The sequence below is a fragment of the Aegilops tauschii genome, chromosome 7 (genome assembly GCF_002575655.3).
Source record: "Aegilops tauschii subsp. strangulata cultivar AL8/78 chromosome 7, Aet v6.0, whole genome shotgun sequence".
In the NCBI taxonomy this organism is placed as follows: Eukaryota; Viridiplantae; Streptophyta; class Magnoliopsida; order Poales; family Poaceae; genus Aegilops; species Aegilops tauschii.
The window spans coordinates 556,655,857-556,681,032 of NC_053041.3; the positions used below are offsets into that span (position 1 = coordinate 556,655,857).

The 25,176-nt window shown below is 45.5% G+C and overlaps 3 protein-coding genes, 2 non-coding genes and 1 pseudogene across 5 annotated transcripts; 5 read left to right on the forward strand and 1 right to left on the reverse strand.

The window, feature by feature from the left end:
* Positions 1-296: 296 nt before the first annotated feature.
* LOC109756348 (germin-like protein 5-1) lies at positions 297-1,266 on the forward strand. The gene is made up of 2 exons (XM_020315202.4): positions 297-482; positions 567-1,266. The coding sequence occupies exons 1-2, from the start codon at positions 365-367 to the stop codon at positions 1,097-1,099; spliced, it is 651 nt and encodes a 216-aa protein (XP_020170791.1). The 5' UTR covers positions 297-364; the 3' UTR covers positions 1,100-1,266.
* Positions 1,267-5,239: 3,973 nt separating this feature from the next.
* LOC120970046 (U2 spliceosomal RNA) lies at positions 5,240-5,393 on the forward strand (annotated as a pseudogene).
* Positions 5,394-9,782: 4,389 nt separating this feature from the next.
* LOC120970026 (U2 spliceosomal RNA) lies at positions 9,783-9,979 on the forward strand. Its single transcript, XR_005764797.1, has one exon. It is a non-coding gene; the product is annotated as a U2 spliceosomal RNA (small nuclear RNA).
* A 2,371-nt stretch (positions 9,980-12,350) lies between these two features.
* Positions 12,351-12,547, forward strand: LOC120970023 (U2 spliceosomal RNA). The gene has a single exon (XR_005764794.1). It is a non-coding gene; the product is annotated as a U2 spliceosomal RNA (small nuclear RNA).
* Positions 12,548-13,346: 799 nt separating this feature from the next.
* LOC109756343 (homoarginine-6-hydroxylase 2-ODD-233) lies at positions 13,347-16,331 on the reverse strand. Its single transcript, XM_020315196.4, has 12 exons — positions 16,051-16,331; positions 15,649-15,764; positions 15,209-15,327; positions 15,032-15,095; positions 14,875-14,942; positions 14,573-14,631; positions 14,330-14,489; positions 14,227-14,246; positions 14,019-14,065; positions 13,823-13,903; positions 13,633-13,722; positions 13,347-13,554 (listed from the first exon to the last, which is right to left on the reverse strand). The coding sequence occupies exons 1-12, from the start codon at positions 16,199-16,201 to the stop codon at positions 13,426-13,428; spliced, it is 1,104 nt and encodes a 367-aa protein (XP_020170785.1). The 5' UTR covers positions 16,202-16,331; the 3' UTR covers positions 13,347-13,425.
* Positions 16,332-19,779: 3,448 nt separating this feature from the next.
* On the forward strand, positions 19,780-24,958 carry LOC109756345 (disease resistance protein RGA5). The gene is given in 6 exon segments (XM_040394691.3): positions 19,780-20,166; positions 20,169-20,944; positions 21,760-23,662; positions 23,756-23,823; positions 24,449-24,484; positions 24,622-24,958. Coding segments are annotated over 4 exon segments (2,757 nt in total). The 5' UTR covers positions 19,780-20,115; the 3' UTR covers positions 23,783-23,823; positions 24,449-24,484; positions 24,622-24,958.
* Positions 24,959-25,176: the final 218 nt, after the last annotated feature.

A 25,176-nucleotide genomic window follows, 5' to 3' on the forward strand; every position in this document is an offset into this window, starting at 1 on the left:
AATACTGCATTTTGAGAAATATTGTAGTATTAATACTACAGTTTTTTGTGGAGACCAAACAGCTCAAAGTAATTAAAACCATAGTATTTAAAAAAACTGTAATATTCACAAAATACTTAGAAAATGCAGAGCTATCAAACGGGGCCTAAGGATTTAAATCTTTCTTCATTTAATTTTCCCTCCTATAAATTGAAGGTCATAAGTGTGCGAATATCGCATTGGTATGATATAAAATACTACCAAACTATTGCCTGCGCATTCATGGAAGCCCATTAATGTCCCTGCACTATATAGTGGAGTCCTCTCTAGTCAATACCCTGCACTCGTCGCTCCTTGCACATTTTGCTGGTCGAGAAGGTTCGCCATGGCTGCTGCGACGTTCCTCTTGGCGCTCGCGGTCGTTGCCCTCGGCTCCGGCCATGTCGACGCGTTCGACCCTAACCCTCTCCAGGACTTCTGCGTCACCGACCCCACGTCCAAAGGTACGGAAAAATAAACGCCGTGCTTGTGGCAGCTCCTCAGTTTCCATGTGATCATCATCCATGGTGATATGCGCGTACCTGCAGTGCACGAGAACGGGTTGGCCTGCAAGGACCCGGCGGCGGTGGTGGCGGAGGACTTCCACTTCGGCGGCCTGGACAAGCCGGGCGGCACGACGAGCAAGCGCTTCGGGTTCACGGCGAACCAGGTGCAGATCCCGGGCCTGAACACGCTGGGCGAGTCGCACGTCCGCCTCGACGTCGCGCCGGGGGGCGTCTTCCCGGTGCACTACCACCCGAGGGCGGCGGAGACGGCGCTGGTGCTGGAGGGCTCCGTCTACTTCGGCTTCGTCTCCTCCTACCCGGACAACAAGCTCTACGCCAAGGTGCTCCGCAAGGGCGACGTGTTCGCCGTGCCGCAGGGGCTCGTGCACTTCCTCCACAACAACGGCACCACGCCGGCCACGCTCTACGCCTCCCTCAGCAGCCAGAACCCCGGACTGGTGCTCCTCGGCAACTCGCTCTTCGCCGGGGCGCTCCCCGACGATCTCGTCGCCAAGACGCTGCTCACGGACCAGCACACCGTGCAGACCATCAAGGCAAACTTCCGGCGGTCTTGATGCATGGCCACGCCGTGCTTTTCCCGATCTGCATTCTTTGTATTTTCTGCGGGCGGGCACGGTAATTTGCATGGCAACTGTTGCTTTGCAATAAACATGAAATATTTGGAGCAATATCAATTTGATCGTGCTCGATCGCGTATACAAGGCGTTACGATTTGATTTGATTTTTGAACACCGTTATGATTTGACTCGAACAAAATTATCACATTCATTTTGATTCTAAAAAGGAAAGTAACATATATTCACTAAAACAGAAGTATATGTATGCTCGATATGAAAATCTTTAGAAATTATATACTCCCTCCGTCCGGAATTACTTGTCATTAAAATGGATGTATCTAGAACTAAAAAATACCTAGATACACCCAGTTCAATGACAAGTATTTCCGGACGGAGGGAGTACTCATGAAAAAAAAACTTTGTGTTTATTTCTAAAAGATTATTTAAAACCCATTAAGGAGTACTTAACAATCCATTTTCATTGTCTTTTTGCGGTAAAATCTATTTTCATTTCTTGTTCCGGTGAAGTCCATTTTCATTCTCTCTCTTTTTTTTGCTGTGAAATCCATTACCATTCTATTATACTAATTATATTTTATAACTATATAATATAGCATATGTATGTTCACTAAGTATTCTCATATTCAAGTTCATATAACTCCCGGTCAACCCACCTCACTGGCATTGAGGAGTGACTTGGACGCTCCCCTCTCTCCCGTCACTGTAGCGAGAGGCGATTTTCTGAGAACTCCGGTCAACCCACCTCACTCGCCGGCGATCTACGGTTTCCTCCGCCTCCGGCGGTCGCTCCAGCGGCGGTAGGTTGGGGAAACCGTGGCTCTAGGCTTGTACATAGCGTAGGGCTTGGTAGGGCCACGGCCGGCGTCGCCATGGAGGTGGAGATGGCGTCAGTGCGGTGTTTGTCGTCGGCTCGCTTCCCCTCTCGCGACGACGCTCCCTGGAGTTCCATCGCGCGGCGGCTGACTTCCCCGAGCCCGCTGATCTACGGATCTGGCGCGCTTGTCGTGCCCCGGCCGGATCCTGGGTGGTGGAGGATCCGGAGGTTGAAGACGAAGGTGAAGATGACGTTGGCATCCATCGCGACGAAGACGGCGTTCCTGCGAGTAGGATCTGTGGATCTGGCGATCGGCGACTTCCCGGCTGCCACGGGGCTGGCTCCAATCCAAGGCCTGAGGCGGAGCAGCGGCAGCGGCGCGCCACTGACGGCTCCAGTTCGTCGGCCTAGTCGGGATCTAGAAGAAGGGCTTCTGTGTAATTTTCTTTTACTTCTGGGTCTTTCTGTAAGAATGATGGATTAATACTATCTTCACTTTCCGCAAAAAGAAAGTTCATATAACTAAATCTAGTCGAATATATATTGTAACTAATTCATGCAACAAAGTGTCGGGTATCATCAAGATTTAAAAAGGAGAAAGATTATTATGTGGTGGCAGAATAAATTATTGTGCATATAATGGTTTGACTGATTTAAAAAATTGCATTGCTCGTGTGTGACCGCATGAACCAACATGATGGATACATCATCGTAGTCAAGTATAACAAAGACTAGGGGGGGTTGGTGCGCCCTTTGCCGCACCGCCTGAGCCGTTCTTGTATGTTGCCATCTAGGCAAACGTCCGTTCCATTGTCTTTTCTTATGATGGTTGTGACATTCATTTTTTAAGACAGTAAACTGAACCACTTTGAGGCCTCTCACGTAATTAGTTATCTCAGCCGTTAGATCTTGATGTTCGGACTTTTTCGGCCGTTTGATCGATTGCATCTCGCGAATTGGGCCACCTATCGTAAAGGGTTGCTTCTCTGGAAGAAAAATCCGAAGCGTGTGGTCAATTGGGTCTATGCCCCTTCGATCTCCGGCCCAACGCCTCCCTGTTCACGATGTGTGGGGAACAACCATGGTTTTAAATAGCGCAATATAGCTGGACGTGGATTTTTGGCTCCTCGGTGCTCCACCCCTTTATATGAACATTAAATTCAAAAAATATTTAGAAAAAACAAAAAAAATCTTGGATTTTGGGAGATCAAACTGGGTGCCCAATCTACTCCCGTGCGAAGTTCCGTGAAAAATTGACATTTGAGGTACCCTCGGTAAAAAGATAAAAGAATTCCTATGTACAAAAAAATGTTGGCAGCTGAACCATAATTACTCTTGGTCACTGAAGACTTGACACCTAAGTGTCTAGAGAGTTGGTAGCTCTCAAGAGTAATAGGCGGACTGTACTTGACTTAGATTCCAGTGATGCTAAATCACTATATATTTTTTTCGGCTCTGAAGCTTTTCTCTCGCTGGATTTTAAACTACAATCTCTCGTGAGAGGGGTGCTCACACAATCTTCTTGAAATCACATGGAGCAGCCAACGAATCACATTGGAAGGGGGTGGCTATTTATAGCCGTGGTCTTCCTGGGGGGACACCATTTTTGGACACAACAGCTAGCCAATGCCCAACTGACGCATATCCAACGGTCGGATTTTGAGCACAACAGTGACATTACTTGAGGAACAAGTAATGCTAACTCCTCGGTCCGAAGAAGAACTATGTCTCTTGCTGACAAGTATTTATTCGGAACACAAAGAAATTTCTCTCATTTCTCATAGGTTTTAGTTTAGCATCAGTTTCGAACAATATACCCCTCTTAATAGTGCGGTGGTCCTATGACTTAAGAAAAGAGAAGAAGAAGACGAACGAAAAAATACTACGCCTTCTCTCCGTCTTCAAACTTCTCAGCAACAGTCAAATTTATCGGATGTGCACCGAACCAATTGCTTTGCGTCAACAATTTTTGGGGCTTATTTCCGTCACACATAATCTTCAGTGATAATCTTCGCTGCCTTGTAGTAGATTATCTTCGGAGTCTGTTCAAAACTCCACCTGACTCCAGGGACTTTATCACTCTGTGTGCACTAACAAACACATTAGTCTCACACTGTTTATGAAAATAATATCCAAAACACAAGGAGCCAAATTATTGCACCAACAAGTTCCCCCTAGAGCTGCAGCGACATACGGATCCATGCAGGAGGGGTGCGACAACAATGCACCAATGTCTCCAAGAAGGTCAACGATGCCCACAACCGTCGCCATCACTAGTCACAGGCCCGAAGCCGAGATAGGCTTTTCACCCGAGCTCCCAACACAGCTTCAACTGCATGTCAACATGCATAGGTGGGAACTAGCCCACCAACTAGTACCACCATCTAAGCAGTCTGTTTCCGAAGAAGCACGGATAGTCACCGCAGCCAACCGCACCTCGCAGGGACCACCGACGGCCAAACTTCATGACGAGCCGCCTGATCCATCAATGGACAGGCCGTCGTACCTTGTCGAGGATCATGCTAGCAAGGAGCAGGCGACCGCTGCCCGAGACCAAGAACCGCCATGGTTCTGGGTCACGGCCATGCACCAGACGCGCCGACGCGCTCCACGTGCGCCACCGCACACCCGTTGGGTACCACATTCGCAACACTCGCACCATCAAGCCGCCCTTCCGCACCATCTTGAGCCATCGAGCCGCATTGCCCAAGCAACAGCGCCACCGTGCGAACTCCAGGCAGCATACCACGCCGCCCGACCCCTTCCGCGCCCTTCCGCGCAGTTGCATGCCAACGCGTGACTATTACATGGCATAACCGCGCCGCCCACCCCCCTGCATGCCCGTGCGCCTCCAAGCGCCGCCCTGAGCCAACACACACGCCCGCTCGAGCACCGATTCCAAGCCCCTACCGAAGATAATGGCCCACATCGCTCAAGCCCACGAGAAGGAAAGGGCCGTGATGTCGCCGCACCATACAAGCTTTGCCCGGCAACGCCGTCCAACGGCGGCAAGGGAAGGAGAGGATGGTGAGCTGCAGTGCTGGCGACGGCTAGGGTTCACTCCTTTGCCATCATTAAGCACCGCAAAAGAGACAGGGCAGCCGTCAACGGGCGGCAAGGGAAGGAGAGGATGGTGAGGTGCAACGCTAGCGGCGGCTAGGATTCGCTCCTTTGCCGCCATTAAACGCCAGCAAAAGAGACAAGCCCGCAACAGCTTATGATCATACTCCCTCCGTCTATATTTATTGGAGAAATGGATGTATGTAAACATATTTTAGTTTTAGATACATACATTTTTATCCATTTCTTCGACAAGTATTTTCTGATATATGGACCATGTGCCCACAATGATATTAAATTTATTTTTTATGGGGGTGGGCCTACCACAGTAGCTTGCTACTGGGTCCATGCGCGTCGCTTGGGTGTTGCACTATTGCCCTGGCTTGTGCACCCCAACCAAATCAAAGTTTAAATTTTTATTGTCTTCAGATGATTTAAAACTAGGTTTGGTTGTCAGGCGATCCTATGGGTTTGGAAAGAAATGTTTTTATCTGCAACTCTCTTCATGTATGTTGTGCAAATAGGATTCATTGGCATTGGCATGGTCTGCACTACTAAGCTTTGTGGTAGCCTATGCATTTCTTCTACTGCTACTGTGCCACCGTAGGGCGTAGTTGCTGCGGCCAAAGCCCATCTGTCGGTCGCCAACAACAGAAAAGGAATTGGATGCTATCTAAATTCTCTGTATTGGCACAAACTTGCAACTTTTTTCTTCATCTTGTGCGTATCTTCATGTGATTTGACTCTGAACTTGTTTCAGAGCTCGAAACATAACTCAGAGACTGACAGCGCTTCAGGATAAGCAGAGTGGAGTAAGGAGTGGTGGCTACGTTTTCATCATCACAAAATTACACGAAGGATCGTTCACTTAGGGACTGTGAACGAGTTGAGAGGGTTCGATCCGCAGAACGCACACCAAGGGAGAAATCCAGATGAGAGGAAATTCGGACAATGCGTGCATAAAGAGAGGAAGCGAAGCGAGTGGGCACCGACCGGCAACAGTGGTTGGTCTGTCGGCCGACGGTGCCCGGCCACTGCAGCTCCAGCACGTAGTGGTCGAACACGGCCTGCCGTTGCTTCCTCCCCGTCGCCGGCAATGCCAGCAGCGTGCCGGGGAGCAGCACGACGAGGCAGAGGAAGCAGAGCGACACGAGCAACGACCTCCCGCTATTCCTGTCCTTTGCTATTAGAGTCTTCTTGGCTCGATTGGGTCCGGATTTATCTGTGTGTCTACTAATCTACGTGCTACCCACACCATTACCTTAGCTAACACTCCCATGTGATCCACTGCCTCTGCTGCAATGTACTCTTGAAGTGGCTCGGGGTACATGCCAGGCTATGTGTGAATTGTGATTGCTCAACTTTTGATTAGCTTAGCGTCGGTTTAAGTAGTCCGCTCCCATCGTGTTTGGGTTTTCTTCCATCTGTACGTATGCTTGCGTCCATGGAGGGTACAAGTCAACCTGCGATAGTTTGAAATTTATGTCCTTCCAGTTTGCCGATTCAAAAAAAACCACTATTTTGCCAAAAAAAAAACGAATCCATAAAATAATGTTTGCAAAATTAAAAAATGTTCATGATATCAAAATAATGTTTGCGAAGTTGTGAAAATGTTATTTAAAAAGAGTTCATGATTTCTAAATAAAGTCCGCAAATTCAAAAAATATTCAAGAAAAAAGAAAAAAGAAAAACTAAAATAAAAAGGGAAAGGAAAAAGAGAAAAAAAATCAAAAAGAAGAACCAGAAGAAGAAACCAAGAAAGAAAACGCCAAATATGAGCTGTGATGTTTTTTGTAGAAACACATATCAATACTCACAATCATTATAGGTATATTGCTTGGGATCCATGATCACAAAAAATTACTAACTCCCACAACTAAGAATTACAAAAAAAATCTTAGACATATCTTCTTTGTAGCATTAATCTTTGTAAGACGAAAAATTGTCAAGACTTCAGACTGCAGCTGGGCTCGAGCACCGATATTGTCATTCATTCATTTGCACGAACTTGATTAGCAATAAAGGTTTTTGAAATCCCCTTGAGTCGTCCATCCAAAATGACGGGAAGCCATCAGCAATGAATGTACTTGGGTCGAGGACGAACTCCTAGAAGTGCAGGTCGTCGAACCATAAAATCTTAACCATAACATAGAAACAATTCCAACTCCACAAATAATCAAACTAACAAAAGTAACATGACACATAAACTCGTGGGGTTACACCTACCTCTATGGCTCCATGGAATTGCCACAAAAACCGGAATAACTATCTTCAAGAACACGTTCCTGTGTTGCGTCCTAGGTGTTGAGTGCGAGCACTTTCATGTCGGTGGCACATTCGTGTCCTTGCAAGCACCAAATGTATTGCGGGACGACGGATGAGCAAATGAGTTCACCGCCGTCCGCCAGACTCACCATGCATGCCCTCTGGAGAGGTTGGATGTCGTTGATGTAGTTGGCCAACTGTTGGTTGATGAAGGAAGTTGAGCCGCCGGAATCAACTAGCATCAATACCTCCAGGCCTTGAATCCAGACACGTGGCTGGAAATCCTTGGACGAGACTCCCTCAGAGATAGCCGAGCAGGATATCATCATGACTGCGTCAACCGTATATGGTTGCCTAGTGTCGCCGGCGTGTCGAAGACCATGTCGCGGTGAACAACTCAAAATCTCCTCCATGACGTGCAGCTCAACTGACTTAGGGCAAACATGGTCGTGCCCCCATCATTCGCCATACTTGAAGCATAGCCACGGGCGCGCTGGTAGTGCCACAACATCTTGAGTTTGGTTGATTCGCCTCGCGCGCCCTCGGTACCACGCCAATCTGCCGTAAACGATGGTGCGGCAAGGCATGTCGGCGGTGTAGGCAATGGTAGAGATGCACCCGCCCAGGCTGGGTTCTCACACGGCCGTGGTAAGTGTTGTCGGGGAAGCTCACTGTAGGCGCCATCGTCCACCTCCTTCGGAAGCAATGCCAGTGCGCATGTCGTGTCGAGATCAGAAGGACGTTGAAGGAGTTTGGCTGCCCCTATGTCCGCCTGCAATCCTTCCACGAAATGAGTAAGAAAGTAGTGTGGATGAATTGTTTCTGAATATGAGCTCAAATGGTTTATGATACGTTCAAACTTATCGAAATAATCAACCAGAGCGAAACTTTGCTGCACAATATAGAATTGTCGAATGAACAGTCGTACACATAAACAATGTGAACGATTCACAATTGAATTTTCCCAGTTTCTTTTGGATCAGTTGCAGCCAAATTGACGAAGATCTAGGGTTTTCCCAGAGCTGAAGTGGCATTAGATTCATGCGGGAGGGGTGCAACAACAATGCAGCGATGCCTCCAAAAAGGTTAATGATGCCCACAGTCACCACATCACTGGTCACATGCCTGAAGCCGAAACAGGGTTTTCACCCAAGCTCCCATTACACCATCAACCATAGGTCAATATGCACCAGCGCTGACAAGCCCACCAGACTACCACCACTTCACCAACCTATCAACTGCAAATCACAGATAGTCGTCACAGCTAACCAAACAGGTCCACTGGACGCAGCACGAGCCGACATACCTTGCCGACAAGGAATAGTGAAGCGTTGTGCGAGACCAAGAACCGTCGTGACACTCTTCTGTGCCATCTCAGGCCATCGAGTCGTGCCGTTTGAGCAACAGTGCCACCACGCGACCTCCTGGCGGCACGCCCTCCTACGTAGCCGCGTGCTAACGTGTGACCCTGACGCGGCAGAACCACGTCGCCCTGCTCCTTATGCACCCGTGCCACACCCAGCGCACCCACGCCCTCATGTGCATCCGCGCTTCTCGTTTCCTGCGCGCCTCCATGCACCGCCACCTTGCACCGCCTCGCCGCGCCGCCCCGAGCCAGTGCACACACCGTCGCCCCCACCGAAAAGATCGGCCCTCGCCGCTCAACCCCGAGCACTAGGAGGAAAGGCCCCCGTCACCACGCCGCGCGAGCTTTGCCCGGCGACGCCGTCCGACGGCGGCAAAGGAAGGAGAGGATGGTGAGGTGCAGCGCTGGTGGCGGCTAGGATTCGTTCCCGTGTTTTTCGGAATATCCTTTGCCATCATTAGGATTCGTTCCCGTGTTTTTCGGAATATCCTTTGCCATCATTAAACACCAGAGGAAGAGACAAGTTAGCAACCGCGTATAATCAGAACGTAGGGTAAGGAACATAGGCTTTGGATGTGCTTGATCTCGCGTATATATATATACTAGCACTACCATATTCATTCTTCACATCTACGTGGCTACGCTGATAGACATCACGCACAAGATTGCGAGTTTGCGACGTCAAGTTGTTCGGAGTGGAGCAACATACATCCTGCAAGCCAACGAGGAGAAGAATTAGTTACAGAAGCTGCCTACCTCTGCCTCTGGCTGGGAGTTTCCCCATCGATCGAGGCCTCGGCCATGCATATGCATGCATCGTCAAGCTTCACAACCCACTTGGATGGATACATAACTCCGCCCGTGCGCACCTGGCTCTTTCTCTGTCCGCAGGCTGCCCCTCCGTTCCGTGGCGTTCGCCAACTCTCTGATCAAGAGACGCGAGCAACTCGTTTTGCCAGGCGCGCGCGAATAAGGCCGGTAATGCAGGCCTCGCCAAGAAGGCCTCTCCATGTTTGAGGCCCACACAAGAGGCTGGCATTGCACCGTCCGCACTTCGCACCGCAGGTCGTTAGTTTAGTACCACCTCGCTTAGCGAGGAGAGGACGGGAGGGCGAGGAGGATACAAATAGAGGGGCAGGGCAGCGTTGCAAATCATACCTTTCTCGGCCTTTTGGCTAAGATCAAGTGTAGTATCTGTTCTTATCAGTTTAATATCTGATATGTGGGTCATGTGCCCATAATGATATTAAATTTATTTTTTGTGGGGGAGGGCCCACCACAATGGCTTGCCATTGGGTCCCTTAGGTGTCGCCCAGTGTGTTGCACTATTGCCTGGGCAGGCGCACCTCAACCAAAACAATTTAAAATTTAAATATCTTGGGATGAAGATGCTTGAAATTTAATCTGTGTTTCAGCCTTTGAGGTTTAACCAGTTTGTAGAGGCGCACCCCAACCAAAACAATTTGAAATTTTAAATATCTTGGGATGAAGATGCTTTGAAATTTAATCTGTGTTTCAGCCTTTGAGGTTTAACCAGTTTGTAGGACCTGACGATGACCACAACACATCGTCAGCCCCTCATCTTCTGCTATTAGATTCAGAGAGCACATGACCCACCGTACGTAGCTGTAGTGCGAACAAAGCCCACCTGTGGCTCCCCAGCAAAGAAAATGGAATTGGATACTGTCTGAATTCTCGGCATCTGACTGGCAGAAATGTCTGACTGTTTTTTGTGTGCATATCATCATGTGATTTGGTTCTGAACTTGTTTCAGAAATCGAAACATAACTCAGAGGTCTAAAATGAAATTGAAACATTACTCAGAGATCTGAAATGAAAATGGTATGATCAACATTGTTAGATACGGTTGATGAGCATAAAAGAATAAGCAAACTGATTCAGATTCCTCTAAAAAAAAGCAAAGTGATTCAGATAAGTCGACCTCGTAGAAGACTTATATAATTTTTAAGGAGTGCGTCAAATTTTGATTGATAATCTGGCCTGCATGGAAGATAAACATTTCAGTTCTTTAAAGCACATCAATTAAGTACTTATTGGTCGAAAAAAATTAAGTACTTCTTTGCATTGTGAACATTAACATCAATAAATATTGATAGGTGTATAATAATATTACAGGATTTTCTAATGCACAAAAAATAACTGGTAGTGAACGATTTTCTAATGCACAAAAAGATATTCCTTCAGAACACAGAACCGAGAAGGGACCCCTAAAGAAGAACAGAGAAAGGAAGTTGAAAACACACAAAATTAGATCCTTCCATTAGTTTAGCAAGATCACCGTATCTGCCCGGTTCTATAGGTGTGTAGCACTGCAATTTTTTGTTCTAATGGTTTAGCTAAAAAAAAACAGAATAATTTAAACAATCATGACAAGAAATTCAGAGACAGATGTAAACTTACACCAATTGCTTCGTGCGTATCAGGTTTACCCTTGGTAACATTTTCTCCCACTCTCTGATATCCTCTGACGAAGTGACAATTGACCATAAGAAAGTTCATTTACATATGTAGAGGTTTTCCAAGGACCAAACAACAAGCTACAAGAAAAGCTAAGTTTTTATTTAGATATCACACCTATAAGGCTATAACCACTCTGAGGAGTCGTTCTGATCTTCAGTTTTTCCTCGTGAGGGAGCTGAAAGAACTTCAGTGTGACGTTCCTTACTTCCATCATTAGCAAGTCCAAAATCCCATGGCCATTCTGTAGATAATACACAGACATCATTTGCCATGGTTAATTAGGACTCAACAGATGAGTTTAGCAGCATCCAGAACTAGTTTTGCTCATAAAGCGGAAGGGAAAAGACCAGCTACACAGAACAACTGAACATGACACTGACACACACACACACAACACACAGCATTTTACACTACTATTGATGACAGCACAACATTTTGCTTGTAAACTGTTGATGCTGTTTATTTCCATGTTCAGTTGAGATACCACAACATAAAAATGAGTATAAACAGGCCTGTTCCAGTTTATATAGTCTGCTTAGAGGTCCAAATTACTTGGAATCATAAAGTTGAACGAGCGGTTACCACATAGAAGAATCCGGCCTCCCTGCAAGCGTCGTCCAGCATTCGGACGAGGTCGAGCAAACTCTCATCGTCGGCCATGTCAGGGTTGTCGATCTTGTCAACGAGCGGGCTGATATCTGATCATGCAAAGTGGAAAAGAGAGCTCACTTTTCATATAAACAAACAATGCATCTGCTGTATCACCTGCCTAGAGCGAGAAATCTTTGTGACACGATTGGTACGGAAAATAGAAATCTCCATGGATAAGCATGTATCGATCAGAGCCGGATGTGCTCAAGGAGAACAACTTCTTCCGTCACACTCCAACATCCAGTCTGCAGCAACCTATGTTCTGAATAACTCATGAAAGCACTGCAGAATTTCTCTATCAGAAAGGATGGGGAATTCAGCCTGGATTCCTCCCGTGACTGTCAGCAGTCCGACAGTGTTCGCCAACTCTGATCGCAAAACAGCAATCCAGGCGCACAAATCAGGCCGGTTATACAGGCCTCGGCCGAAAGGCCTTCTTTGTTTAGGCCCACGCAAGAGGCTGGTTTGGTGGCATTGCAACGTCCACGCTCCGCACCGCAGGTCGTTAGTTTAGTACCACCTCGCTTAGCGAGGAGAGGACGGGAGGGTGAGGAGGGTACAAATAGAGGGGCAGGGCAATGTCACAAATCATACCTTTCTCGGCCTTTTGGCTAAGATCAAGTGTAGTATCTGTTCTTATCAGTTTAATATCTGATATGTGGGCCATGTGCCCACAACGATATTAAATTTATTTTTTATGGGGGAGGGGCCACCACAATGGCTTGCCATTGGGACCCTCAGGTGTCGCCCAGTGCGTTGCACTACTGCCTGGGCAGGCGCACCCCAACCAAAACAATTTGAATTTTTTTTTTCTTGAGATGAGATGCTTGTAATTCTATCAGTGTCTCTGGTGAAGCATCCTGTTGCCAAGAAGATGTCACAATTTGTTCCTACCAAACTGTTTGTAGGTCAGGAGCAGCGCAACTGTATTTGATTTATTTAGAGAGCACATACATGCCCCAGTGACGAAGATGGAAGGTAGACAGGCAGTCCATCGAAAGAAACATCATATCAGCAACCCAAATAAAACACAGGAAGATGCATTAACCGAAGCGCATCAACTTAATCTACTTGAATCCCTGGAGAAATGTACCTTGTTCATGTTGAATGTGGTAGTTGGTATGCAGCATGACGGCCACCCACCGTAGTCCGGTACTGTACCGCGGCCAAAGCACATCTGTCGGTCCCCAACAAACAATATGGAATTGAATGTTGTCTGAATTCTCGGTATCTCACTAGCACAAATGTGCAACTTTTTTTTTCTTGTGCATGTCGTCATGTGATTTGGTTCTGAACTTTGTTTCTGAACTCAAAACATAATTCAGAGATTGAAAGCGTTTCAGGATGAGCAGAGTGGAGTAATAACAAGACATATTGGTGGTTGCATTTTCATTGTCGTCACAAAATTACACGAAGGATTGTGTGCTTATGGATTTGTGAACCAGTTGTGCGGGTTCGATCCGCAGAACGCGAGCAAAGGGAGAAAGCCAGATGAGAGGAAATCATCATGCGCTGCCTTGCCTGGTCACGATACACCAGGACAGTTACTTTGTCCGACCAGAAAAGGAGGCTGATTTGTCGAAGGGTTTTATTTTTTGAGGGCTTCGAAGGGTTTTATTGATGGATCATTTTCAGTACAGCTACAGAAATTTGTTCCCCAAACTGTTACATGACGAAGTTGGTGAGGACTTTCTGCACTAGGTGCTCCCCATACACCACCTTCTCATACTTGGCAACGCCGCCCGTCTTCTCCCGGCAGAACTCTACAGGTTCCACCGCAGCGTCGAAGTTCGACTGTATATACGTGCAAATTGTTTCAGGAAAAAGGGAAAATAAGTATAAGCAACTCAGTCGAAGTTCGGCTGCATATACCTCGTAGAAGAAGGCGACAGATACACGGTAGCGAGGGGAGTTATTGACGACTCTGTGGAGCGTGGGCTGGTATATCCCATTCGACCAAACCTGAAAGCAAATAAGATGATTTATAATTAATAAGGTTGCGAAAAGAAAATAATCAATGCCAAAATAGATAAAATGTTAGTGTAGTTGCAAATATAGAAACCTTCAGCATGTCCCCGATGTTGCAAACGAAGGTTCCCGGGACCGGCTTGGCGTATATCCACTCACCGGACTGGTTTCTGACCTGATACCCAATTGCCAAAGAGTTTCAGCAGATCAATTCCTTTGCTTCATTATAGAGGAAGGAGAGGGCATAAATGGATAATACAAGATATGTGTGCTAGTGAAGGAACATGTACCTCAAGAGCACAGATTTCATCATCCTGATTCACCAATGTCAGAAGACCTGCAGTTTAACAGAATGAGGAAAAAAAATATTTGCAGGATTTTTCTATAATTTTCCTAAGAATACTATAGATGGTTTTTCTAAGAAGCAAGCAGATTATACTGGTATTGAATTTTCTTAAACACAAGACAATGATGTAAAACCAAGAGAGGTGTACTCACCATAATCTGTATGAGCTCCACTGGAAAAGCGAAGAAAAACAGAGTGAGATGTATCCACATATGCCACAAGATAACTTCCTTTTTAGGGTGTATGTGTGCTTACCATCCAATATCAGTGCGTTCCTCTTGTGGGATGTCATCTGAGACTGGATAGCCAATTAACCTGAGAACCCAAAAAGCATCTCCCGCCACTCCGCCTTCGAAAGCATCCAACGGCGCACCCAGTGCCAAGGCTATGCCTCTCATGATCTTCCTTGAAAGATCTGAAATGAAAAATGGCATGATAAACACTGTTATGGACGATTGACGAGCATAAAAGAAAGCAAAGTGATTCAGATAAGTGGACCTCGTAGAAGGCTTATATAGTTTTCCAGCAGCGCGTTAAAATTCGATGGATAATCTGGCCTGCATGGAAGATAAAGAATTCAGTTCTTAAAAGCATAGGACGTACTAAAGGAGCATTCTTTACATTACTAAAGGTGATGTTACCGGAGCAGTTAAGCAATAATACATGCATACTGCTAGTGCTTCCTATCATATCTTTCTCAATTTCTGATGCAAAAAAAAGAGGACGTACTGAACCCATTTCTCAGGTATTCTCAGATAAACCTTGAGAATAAAAACAGAGAAGGAAAGTTGAAAACACACCACAAATTAGATCCTTCCATTGGTTTAGCTAGATCACCATATCTCCCCGGTTCGATAGGCGTGTAGCACTGCAATTTTTGTTTCTAATGGTTTAGCTTAAAAAACAGAACAATTTAAACAAGCATGACAAGAAATTCAGGGACAGAGGTGAACTCACGTCAATTGCTTCATGCATATCAGGTTTACCCTTGGTAACATTTTCTCCCACTCTCTGATATCCTCTGAAAATAAGCCATAAGAAGTTCATTTCTGTATGCAGAAGACTTACAAGGACCAAACAATGAGCTATAAATAAAAGAAACAAGAGAAGGTGAAATTTTGTATGCAGTCACACCTATATCCACTCTGAGGTGTCATTTTGATCTTCAGTTTTTCCTCGCGAGGGAGCTGAAAGAACTTGCGTGTGACATCCCTGACTTCCGTCATTAGCGGCTCTGAAATCCCATGGCCTTTCTGTTAATAATACACAGACATCATTTTCAGCATGGCTAATTAGCACTCAACCAATGGGTTGAGCAGCATCCAGAACCAGTATTGTTCATAAAACAGAAGGGGAAAGACCAGCTACAGAAAATAACTGAACATGACACACACATTTTTATTGATGACAGCACACCATTTTAGCTACCACTTAATGAAACTATTTATTTCCATATTCAGTTGAGGTACCACAACAACACAACAACAGAGTATAAGCAATCACTTTCCAGTTTATATAGTCTCCTTAGAGGCCCAAATCAATTGCCATCACAAAGTTGAACGAATGATTATTACCACATAGAAGAATCCGGCCTCCCTGCAAGCGTCGTCCAGCATCCGGACGACGTCGAGCAGACCCTCGTCGCCGGCCATGGCAGGGTCGTCGATCTTTTCGACGAGCGGGCTGATGTCTGATCATGCAAAGAGGAGAACGCAACCTTTCATCATCTGATTTAGAAGTGAGATATTTCTGTTTCTCCGCTCCAGACAGGATGCAGAGTTCTGAATGACCAACGATCACTCGGCTGTTGCTACGGCCGGGACTGCGTGCCGGCAGGATTCATTCTGAATTCCGGCCCATGCCAGAATTTCCATTTCCGAAGGGATGGGGAATGGAGCCCGGATTCTCAGAATCCGAATCTTGCATGGAGCAACAACTTTCCACAAATAAAAGAATTTATTTAACAGATGACATACCGATCAGAGGGATGGCCTTGAAGTCGGAGCCCATGATGTTCGGCGAGGCGAGAGGTAGACCCGAGACCGGAGAGGGATTTGGGGTTCGGGATAAGGAGGGCGATGGCAGGTGAGATGAGGTGAGTGGCGTGACGGCAGGATCAGCAATCATGCATCCATATCATGGCGCTATTGCGATGCGGTGCAGGTCACCTTTTTCGGGTTTGATTCGGTTTTGGTGTGTCGTGTAGGGGGGCGATTGTGCTGTTGGCCGCTGTAGTGAGAGCGACACGATCGTCCCACGCACCTGCCTGCCGCATCGATGGCGACGCGAGGCACGAGAAGGTGTTTTAGGGCGTTGTGATGGCGGCGACGGAATCACCCGAGCTCAGCGGTGGAAATCGTCCCCGGCTCGTACTCGCAAACGCCAGTTTTCCTCCCTAGCTTTAGAAACTGTCGTCAACATTTTTTTTAAAATCACCAACAACTTTCAAATGCATGGCCATTTTTTACAAATTCGTGAAAATCCTCCGTGGTTCCACCCTAGTTTTAGAAACCGTTCTCGAACATTTTTTTCAAATCATTTTACAAATGCACAAACATTTTTTTTGGAACTCATGATTTTTTTTAATCGACAAATATTTTTTGAATTTCGGAAACAATTTTTGAAACAATGAATTTTTAAAAAAAATCGTGAACATTTTTTCAATTCGCAAACATTTGTTCAAATTCATGAACTTATTTTGAATACACGAGCATCTTTTTTCCAAAATCATGAACTTTTTTTATTTCCCAAACATTTTTTAAACCATGAATATTTGTTATCAAAATCATGAACATTTTTGTATCTGCAAACATTTTATGATTTCCTGAATATTTTTTGAATTCACAAACATTTTATGGTTTCCTGAATATTTTTTGAATTCACAAACATTTTATAGTTTCCTGAATATTTTTTGAATTCACGAACATTGACAGATATGTGTGCCTTTTTTTCGTCTGAAAACAATGCTCCTTGAAGAGTACCCATTTATACTTTTGGAGGGGGGGGGGGGGGGGGGGGGGGAATGATACTTTAGTATACTCTATATCACCTTTGCAAGTTTTGTTTGGTGGTGCTTTTATATTGTCTATTTGATAAACTGCTCATATATGATATTTTTCTTCTTCTTCTAGAATACACACAAGCATGTCTATCTTATATTCATAGAAGAAAACGGGGAAAAACCCCATCCACCATGTTACAAAGTTGGCCTCAGGCCGAGTACAACATAACTACTTGTGGTGGCTCCGCCTAAAACAACCTAAGAAAGAACAAGGTCATGTCACTCCTAAACGACCCGACTTTCTGCCAAGCCTTGCCCTCCTTGTAGATCCAGTTCATCACCACATTCATGACCGACAAAGCATTGTCAAAGACAATAACGTTGCAATGTTTCAAAACCTCCCAGCAAACCAACAACATTAGAGTATGGAGATCCTTCCTCTCGAAACAGGCTATCGCCCCCCTTTATAAATAAAGGCACAAACCGAACAAGGTACACGGCCGAACGATACATGGTGATGAGGTGACCCTCTTACAAAGCAGATCCTAGGATACCCGGATCGCAAAGCAGACAAGCAACTACGCTACCGAAGGAGAACACAGGGAGAATGGAGCACAATCATGAAACACCCTAGGACACCTAAGCTCCTAGACAACGCCCCCAAGAGAGAGAGAACGGCGCATAGCGTTATCGCTGCCTAGCCCCATCGGGCAAGGGTCTTCACCCGGAACTCTGACACGACGAGGAGATCCATGCCGACATCTTCAAGAAGAGAACGATGCACGCAACCTTCGCCATCACCAACGCAAAAGCGCGGAGCTTTCGCTCGGCACCCCACCCTAAGTCACGAGGCCCTAGGGCAAACGCGGTGTGCCCAGACCCTAGATCCAGATCTCGGAGGACGTGCCCGAGCCACCAACCGCTACCCCTCTCGTCGCCCGCACAACCAAGAAGTGATCCACCACTGCTGACATGGTGCCCGCCGGAGAGCCAACCATGCGACCCACCATCCGGAGCCGCCGCTCCGGCATCCAAGTCCAAGACGTCACCACCGCCCACACCACAGAGTACCAACCACGGTAGGAAGAGCGAAAGTCCACATCTTTCACTCATAGCCCGGCATGAGCCACCGAGGCTGGGCCGATGCCACCACAGTAGGGGCCCCAGCTCTGCATCCCCAGCTAATTCCGGTGGACTGGGGGAGACACACCTCCGTGATTCCCGACGGCCGCCGCCGAGTACACTCAGGGCTGGGGCGGCGTGCTGCTCCGCTGTTGGCCACTATAGTGAGAGCGACACGATCATCCTACGCACCTGCCGCATCGATGGCGACACGAGGGAGAAGAAGGTGGGTGTCTGGGCTGGCGGCGACATAATCACTCGAGCAAAGCGGTAGAAATCGTCCCGGTTACTGCTCGCAAACGTAAGTTTTCCTCCTAGTTTTAGAAAGCATTGTGAACATTTTTTGAAATCATGAACATTTTTTTACAAATTCCTGAAAATTCTCCGCGGTTCCAGCTGGCAAACGTCAGTTCCTAGTTTTAGAAACTGCTGTGAGCAGGTTTGAAATCATGAGCATTTTTCAAATGCACAAACAGTTTTTGGGACTCGTGTTTTTTTAATCAATGAACATTTTTTAAATGTCGGAAACAATTTTTGAAACAATGTTTAAAAAAATCATGAACACTTTTTCAATTCGCAAACATTTTTTCAAATTCTTGAACTTATTTTGAATACACAAGCACTTTTTTCCAAAATCATGAACATTTTTTAAACCTTGAATATTTATTATCAAAATCACGAACATTTTTGTATCTGCAAACATTTTATGATTTCCTGAATGAAAGCAGTTAATCTGAGCTCAAGCTCATATGAGCTCTAATGAACAGTAATTATCTGATATTTTCTGCAGTAATGTTTTGCTTGCTTGCAAAATTTCATCCTGAAAAAAAAATCAAATAGCATTTTTCGGGATCGATTTTTATGATTTTGTAAGCAATCAAAATATTTGTCAATGTTTGTTGGAAAAAGTATCAGTTTATAATGGAATTTACACGTTCCTAAATGTGGAACACTGAAGAAAGACCACACACGGACACACCCTAGGCCAAAAAATGGATCCCGTGCGGCGTGCGGCGTGACTTCAGCGGTTCAGCCCACCAGACCGCCGTGCCGCCCCACCCCAAGGGCCATGGGCACCTCCCCCGCGGCCTCCTCCGGCCCTCTTTCCCCCCCGCGGCGGCCTTCACTCCGGAACCCCCTCCAGCCCCGCCCCTCCGTCGCCCCTGCCTCCAGCCCTGCTCCGCCGCCAAGTTTCCTCACCTCCGCCGCCCCCTCCAGCCACCAACTCCGCCACCGCTCATGCCCATCTCCGCAACGGTGCTCGTGGTATGTGCACCTGCTCGGAGCCTGGTCTTTGCATTGTCAGCTATTCGCTTTCTTTGTCTCGTAGGAGGTATTCTTGTGACCATGTGTGCACCTAATTAACACAGCCAAGCTTTGGATCTGCGTGATTAGTCAAGCTTGGATCTGCGTGGTATGCACGTTGTGCCATGTGCATTTGGCATGGCTAATCGCGCAGATGTCTCCAGGCACATCCGAGCTAACAATTCAGGTACCCATTTGGCCATTTCTGCCTGCTTTGCCGGCGTGGGGTGGCCGGGCGGAAAGATGATTCTCCACGGGTCACAGCGAGCAAATATATGAGAACTGACCAATTCTCCAAAAATAAACCCTCTTTTTTACTAGCGCAGGCTTGGATCTGCGTGATATGAACGTTAGGCCATATGCATTGGGCACGGTTAACCTGGCGATTAGTTCAAGCTTGGATCTATGTGATATGAACGTTTGGCCATGCGCATTGGGCGCGGTTAACCTGGTGATTAGTTTTGTACAGTCTATTGGCTAGCTAGCCGTAGTACAGTAAGTAAAGGTGGCCTAAGTACTTTTGAGTGTACTTAGGAACTACACTCGTACTGTTATACACAAACGATAGGAACTACACCAACAAGAGAGAAAAACGAAAGCCACACTTCGAGCCATGGACCTTGCGATGGCGGCCATGCGCTCCCTCCTCCCCAAGCTGGTCGAGCTCTCCTCCACGGAGAATACAAGCTGCAAAAGGGTGTGAAGAAAGACGTGGAATTTCTCGAGAGGGAGATGAGGAGCATGGATGCTGCTCTCCGCAAAGTGGCCATGGTGCCGCGTGACAAGCTTGATGACAACTCCAAGATCTGGGCCAATCAAGTCAGGGAGCTGTCATACGAGATGGAGGATCTTGTTGAAAGCTTCCTGGTGGGCGTCCAGGGCTTTGAGCCTGCCGCTAACCCAGACAGCTTCAAAGGGTTCGTGAAGAAGGTGTCCAACTTGTTCACGAAAGGCAAGAAGCGCCACCAGATCGCCGATGCGATCAAGAGCATCAAGGACCAGGTCCAGGATGTGGCGGACCGACGTGACCGCTATAAGATTGATGATCTTGCTGCAAGTTTGGCTGCTGCAACCATCGTTGACCCTCGGTTGATGGCTCAGTTCAAAGATCAGAGAGAGCTTGTTGGCATCGAGGAGCCAAGAGACGACCTAATCAAGAGGTTGGCAGATGGAGATGATTGTGTGTCCAAGCAGCAGCTCAAGATCCTCTCGATCTTCGGATTTGGAGGACTTGGCAAGACAACTCTTGCCAAAGCAGTTTATGACAAGATACAAGCAGAATTCGTATGCAAGGCCTTTGTTTCGGTTGGTCAGAATCCTAATCTGAAGAATGTTCTCATAGGTATTCTCCTCCGAATTGATGAAGACTCTTGTGCCAATGCTACACTGTTAGATGAGGTGATGCTCATTGAGAAGCTCTGAGAACTGCTTACGAACAAGAGGTACCACTATCTCCTAATTTCCATGCTATGAGAAACTTACCTCATTTCAAATGCATGTTTACTACTCCCTCTGTTCCTAAATATAAGTCTTTGTAGAGATTTCACTATGGACCACATACGGATGTATGTAGATGCATTTAGAATATAGGTTCACTCATTTTACTCCGTATGTGGTCCATAATGAAATCTCTCCAAAGACTTATATTTAGGAATGGAGGAAGTATATAGTTTAATTTTTTGCGGTCATAATAAAAAGTGAGGCAGAAATGGGCGCTTCACTTTCTTGCAGATTTTTTTTTCTTCCATATTATCAAATGTTCATTCCAATTATTTACACCTAATTTGAAAATGCATGTTTAGTATAGTGTCCTTTAAGCGTCCGTGATAAAGAGTGAGGCAGAAATGGGTACTTCATTTTCCTGCAGATGTTTTACATGAATTAGATTTAGATTGCATCTGCATTTTCTTACATGTTTTAAGCAAAATTTACCAGATTTACCTACGGTCAAATGTGGCAATTATCTGTACCTAATAGGAAAATATTACTTCAGAATAAAAAAATTATATTTGATTGTGGAGTTAACTTTACAAAACTCGAATAGAATGGATTTAATCAAACCCTCGCATGTATTTTGATAGTGTCTTCCATTCATCATTAATCAGTTACTTATGTCTCAGTTGTCTTAAAGCACCATGTCGTGAATGGAATAATACCATTTTGGATTGTTGGTTGAGATGCTTCCCATATTTGTTCTATTTCTAGGACGACACTTTAGTTTTACTAATGTATGGCTCCCGCTTTCCCTTGTCAATAGTTACCTCATCATCATTGATGATATATGGGATACAAGCTCATGGGACATAATCAAATGTGCTTTCATTGATAGTGGATGTGGCAGTAGAGTAATCACAACTACTCGTATTTTTGAAGTGGCAAAACTGGCAAGTGACATTTACAAGCAAGAACCCCTTTCTCCTGGTAAATCGAATGAATTGTTTTGTATGAGATTATCTATTAGCAAAAGCAATAACCCTTATGACCAATCAGTTAAGAAATCTGAAAAGATATTACAGAGATGTGGTGGCATACCGCTAGCTATCACTACAATAGCTAGCTTATTGGCCAGCAAACCTGTAAATGATTGGTCTGGGGTGTATGATTCTATTGGTTTTGGGAATGAAGATAACAAAGAAGTGGATAACACAAGGAAGATATTGTTATATAGCTACTATGATCTTCCGTATTATCCACGGCTTTGTTTATTGCACCTAAGCATATACCCTGAAGATTTTGAGATAGAAAAGCACACTTTGATATGGAAGTGGGTGGCTGAAGGTTATGTCCTGGAGGAAGCAGGAAAAGGGTTATTTGAGATTGGAGAGAGATACTTCAACGTGCTCATAGATAGAAGCATGATCCAGGCAGTGGAGGTGCTATATCACAGCATCATATATGCTTGTCGTGTGCATGATTTGGTGCTTGATATGATTCATTTTCTATCAGAAGACGGAAGTTTTGTTACTGCATCGAACAGTAACAGGACATCTCCACGTATTACTGCTCGTAGGTTAGCCATAAATCATGAAGTCATAGAGCAGGATGGATCTGTGGCTAACTCAAGCGTGCAGCAAGTGAGGTCATATAATGCCACCATGTGTCAATTTAGTATGTTGCCATTGCTTTCAAACTTTAAAGCTCTACGTATGTTGGCTTTAGAAGAGTGCACTTTCACGGGAAGTGAGCAATTCTTTATGAAGCTGGAAGATTCTCCTTATCATCTTAAGCATCTTGGGAGGCTGATTCACCTGAGGTACCTTGGGATCTCGGACCAGCTTAGGAGCTTAGAGGTCCCTAAAGAAATAGGGGATCTAAGGTTTTTGCAGGTACTGAACTTGAGCGGAGCTTACATAAAAAAACTGCCTCAAAGTGTTGGTCGGCTAACACAACTGAAGTGCCTGCGCTTTTGCGGTTCTAGCATGGAGGTGTTGGAGTGGAATAATCTAACATCTCTGGAAGAGCTACAATTGCAACCTGCCTCTCCAGACTTTCTGAAAGGGCTGGGCAAGATGAAGAAGCTGAGGGAGTTGAATATACTCTTTTATGAGGACGATAATATGTTGTTCAAAGATTTGATGGGACTTCTTGTCAATCTGCAAAAACTTCAAGTCCTAATGGTTATTGGTTGGTATGGAGAGAATCCTGAGCCATGGTCTGATTACGCTGGCTCTGTGGCCCTTGGGCACCTCCGTCATCTGAAACTGGGTGGCCTGCTTCCTGGGCTGCCAGTGTGGATTAACTCCTCATGCCTCCCGAACCTCTGCCACTTGTATGTGAAACTGACGGCTACGGACTCGCAGGATATGGAGATCCTCGGGAGGTTCTCCGAGCTCATTACTCTGTGCATTTGTTGCAAGGATGGCGCTGCTTTTCCTGATACCATGGAGGAGGGTGCATTCCCCAAGTTGAGATACCTGGAACTGAAAAATTCTAACCAACCGAGATTTGTACGGGGAGCAATGTCCAACCTTGAGTGTTTTGAGTTCACCGGCCTGGTACGGGCCAATGGCTTGGACTTTCTTAGCCTGGTGAACCTCCCTCGTCTTGAGAAAGTTGATGCTCAAATCAGAGGCGAAACTAGGATGGGCATCGACCTGTTGCCGGCACATGCGTCGTTGAAGCATGCAGTTGAGATCCATCCCAACCATCCCGCACTCAAGGTACGTGCAACTAACATCGCAAATGTAGTCTCTTTCTCATGTACCTGTAGAAAAAGAGTTTCTTTCTCATGTTGCCTTTATTTTCTTTTGCAGATTCACGGCAGTCAAATGGATGATTGAAGCATGCAGTTGAGATTCATCCCAACCGTCTGGCACTCAATGTATGTGTTACGTGTAATATCACAATGTAGTTTTTTTTCTCATGTACTTGTAAAAAGAGAGTTTCTTTCTCACGTCACCTTTATTTCTTTCGCAAAGAAAGTAGGAGTATTCTTATTTACTTTATGCAGCTATTACCAGGGGGGTTTGGATTTCAATTTGAGAAAAAAAAACGTATTACATACTACTCCCTCTGTTCCGAATTATAAGATGTTCTAACTTTTTTCTGAATCGGATGTATATAGACGTGTTTCAATCCGTATGCAGCCCAGAAATTTCTAAAACATCTTATAATTCGGAACGGAGGTAGTAGTAATATACTTTCTTTATTGTTTTGCTGAGGACAACAGGGTTCTGGACTAAGTTTCTGAAAACATTATGCCCCCACCTTGTTCATTTTGAAATCAGTTTTGACAGACCGTTAAAACTTTTGTTTGCATTTTGGAAATTTGAAATTTCAGACCACTGGATATTAGGAAACAATTCAGCAATTTATTATTACTATTTTTCTTAGATTGTGCACATGTTTCCACTATGTTTTTTTATTCGCAGGGATATAATTTTCACTAGTTACTGCATTCTGTAGACGTATATTAGTTACTAATGGCTTCCTATTATCTGTTTCAGGAGGCGAGCTAACTGTGCTCTATAATCAATCTTCAGGTACGAATCCCTTGCGAATTTGAAATTTTGAGAGAAAATGTTTCTGCGTACAGCACGTACGCATATGTACGGGCACTGATCTGCTGCTCACTTATGTATAATAACTGCGCTTACATTATGTGGCTAAAATTCTACAGGCCAGCCAGGGCTGTGTGGGTGAGTCTTGCTCTTCCTATTGAGGCAATGCCATCAGCAAGCTACAGGAGTAAATAAAATCGCGAGGTTCTCTTCTCAGGCTTGGAATCCGATTTGGTTGTAATCAGCCTCCGTGCCTTGATTTTTTCCACCACATTTTTGTGGTAGCTACGCGGTTGTATTTTTTTTTGAGACAAACGCGGTTGTATTATTTTATTTGTGGCAATGTTTAGCCATCAACCAGTGGACCAAACAGGCTCTTAGTATCTCCTGGCCTGTGTAAAGTACTGTGTTATATTTATTTCACTTCTATGCTTTCCAAAACATTCTTTGCACGAATCCTGAAACTTTTCTAATCAGCAGAAGATTCTCATTTCTTTCATGGCAGAAAAGATTCCCTAAGATTTTATCAATAGCTAGCTTTACTCACAAATTTGTGCATGTATACAAATTTGAAATCCATGGCACGCCTCGGCTAAGTGGCCCACGAACTGGTGGCTTTTAGTTAGAAGAAATTTTTGCATGGATTAATTAATTGGATACAAGTTCTAATTAAA

Bases quoted from the DNA above. Each gene is read 5' to 3' on its own strand.
- LOC109756348 (XM_020315202.4), top strand. From the start codon at position 365: ATGGCTGCTGCGACGTTCCTCTTGGCGCTCGCGGTCGTTGCCCTCGGC. The intron at 483-566 runs GTACGGAAAAAT...GCGTACCTGCAG, and splicing joins CACCGACCCCACGTCCAAAG to TGCACGAGAACGGGTTGGCC.
- LOC109756343 (XM_020315196.4), bottom strand. From the start codon at position 16,201: ATGATTGCTGATCCTGCCGTCACGCCACTCACCTCATCTCACCTGCCA. The intron at 15,096-15,208 runs GTGTGACTGCAT...GCTTATTTTCAG, and splicing joins ACACCTCAGAGTGGATATAG to AGGATATCAGAGAGTGGGAG. The intron at 13,723-13,822 runs GTTTCTATATTT...ATTTGCTTTCAG, and splicing joins ACATCGGGGACATGCTGAAG to GTTTGGTCGAATGGGATATA.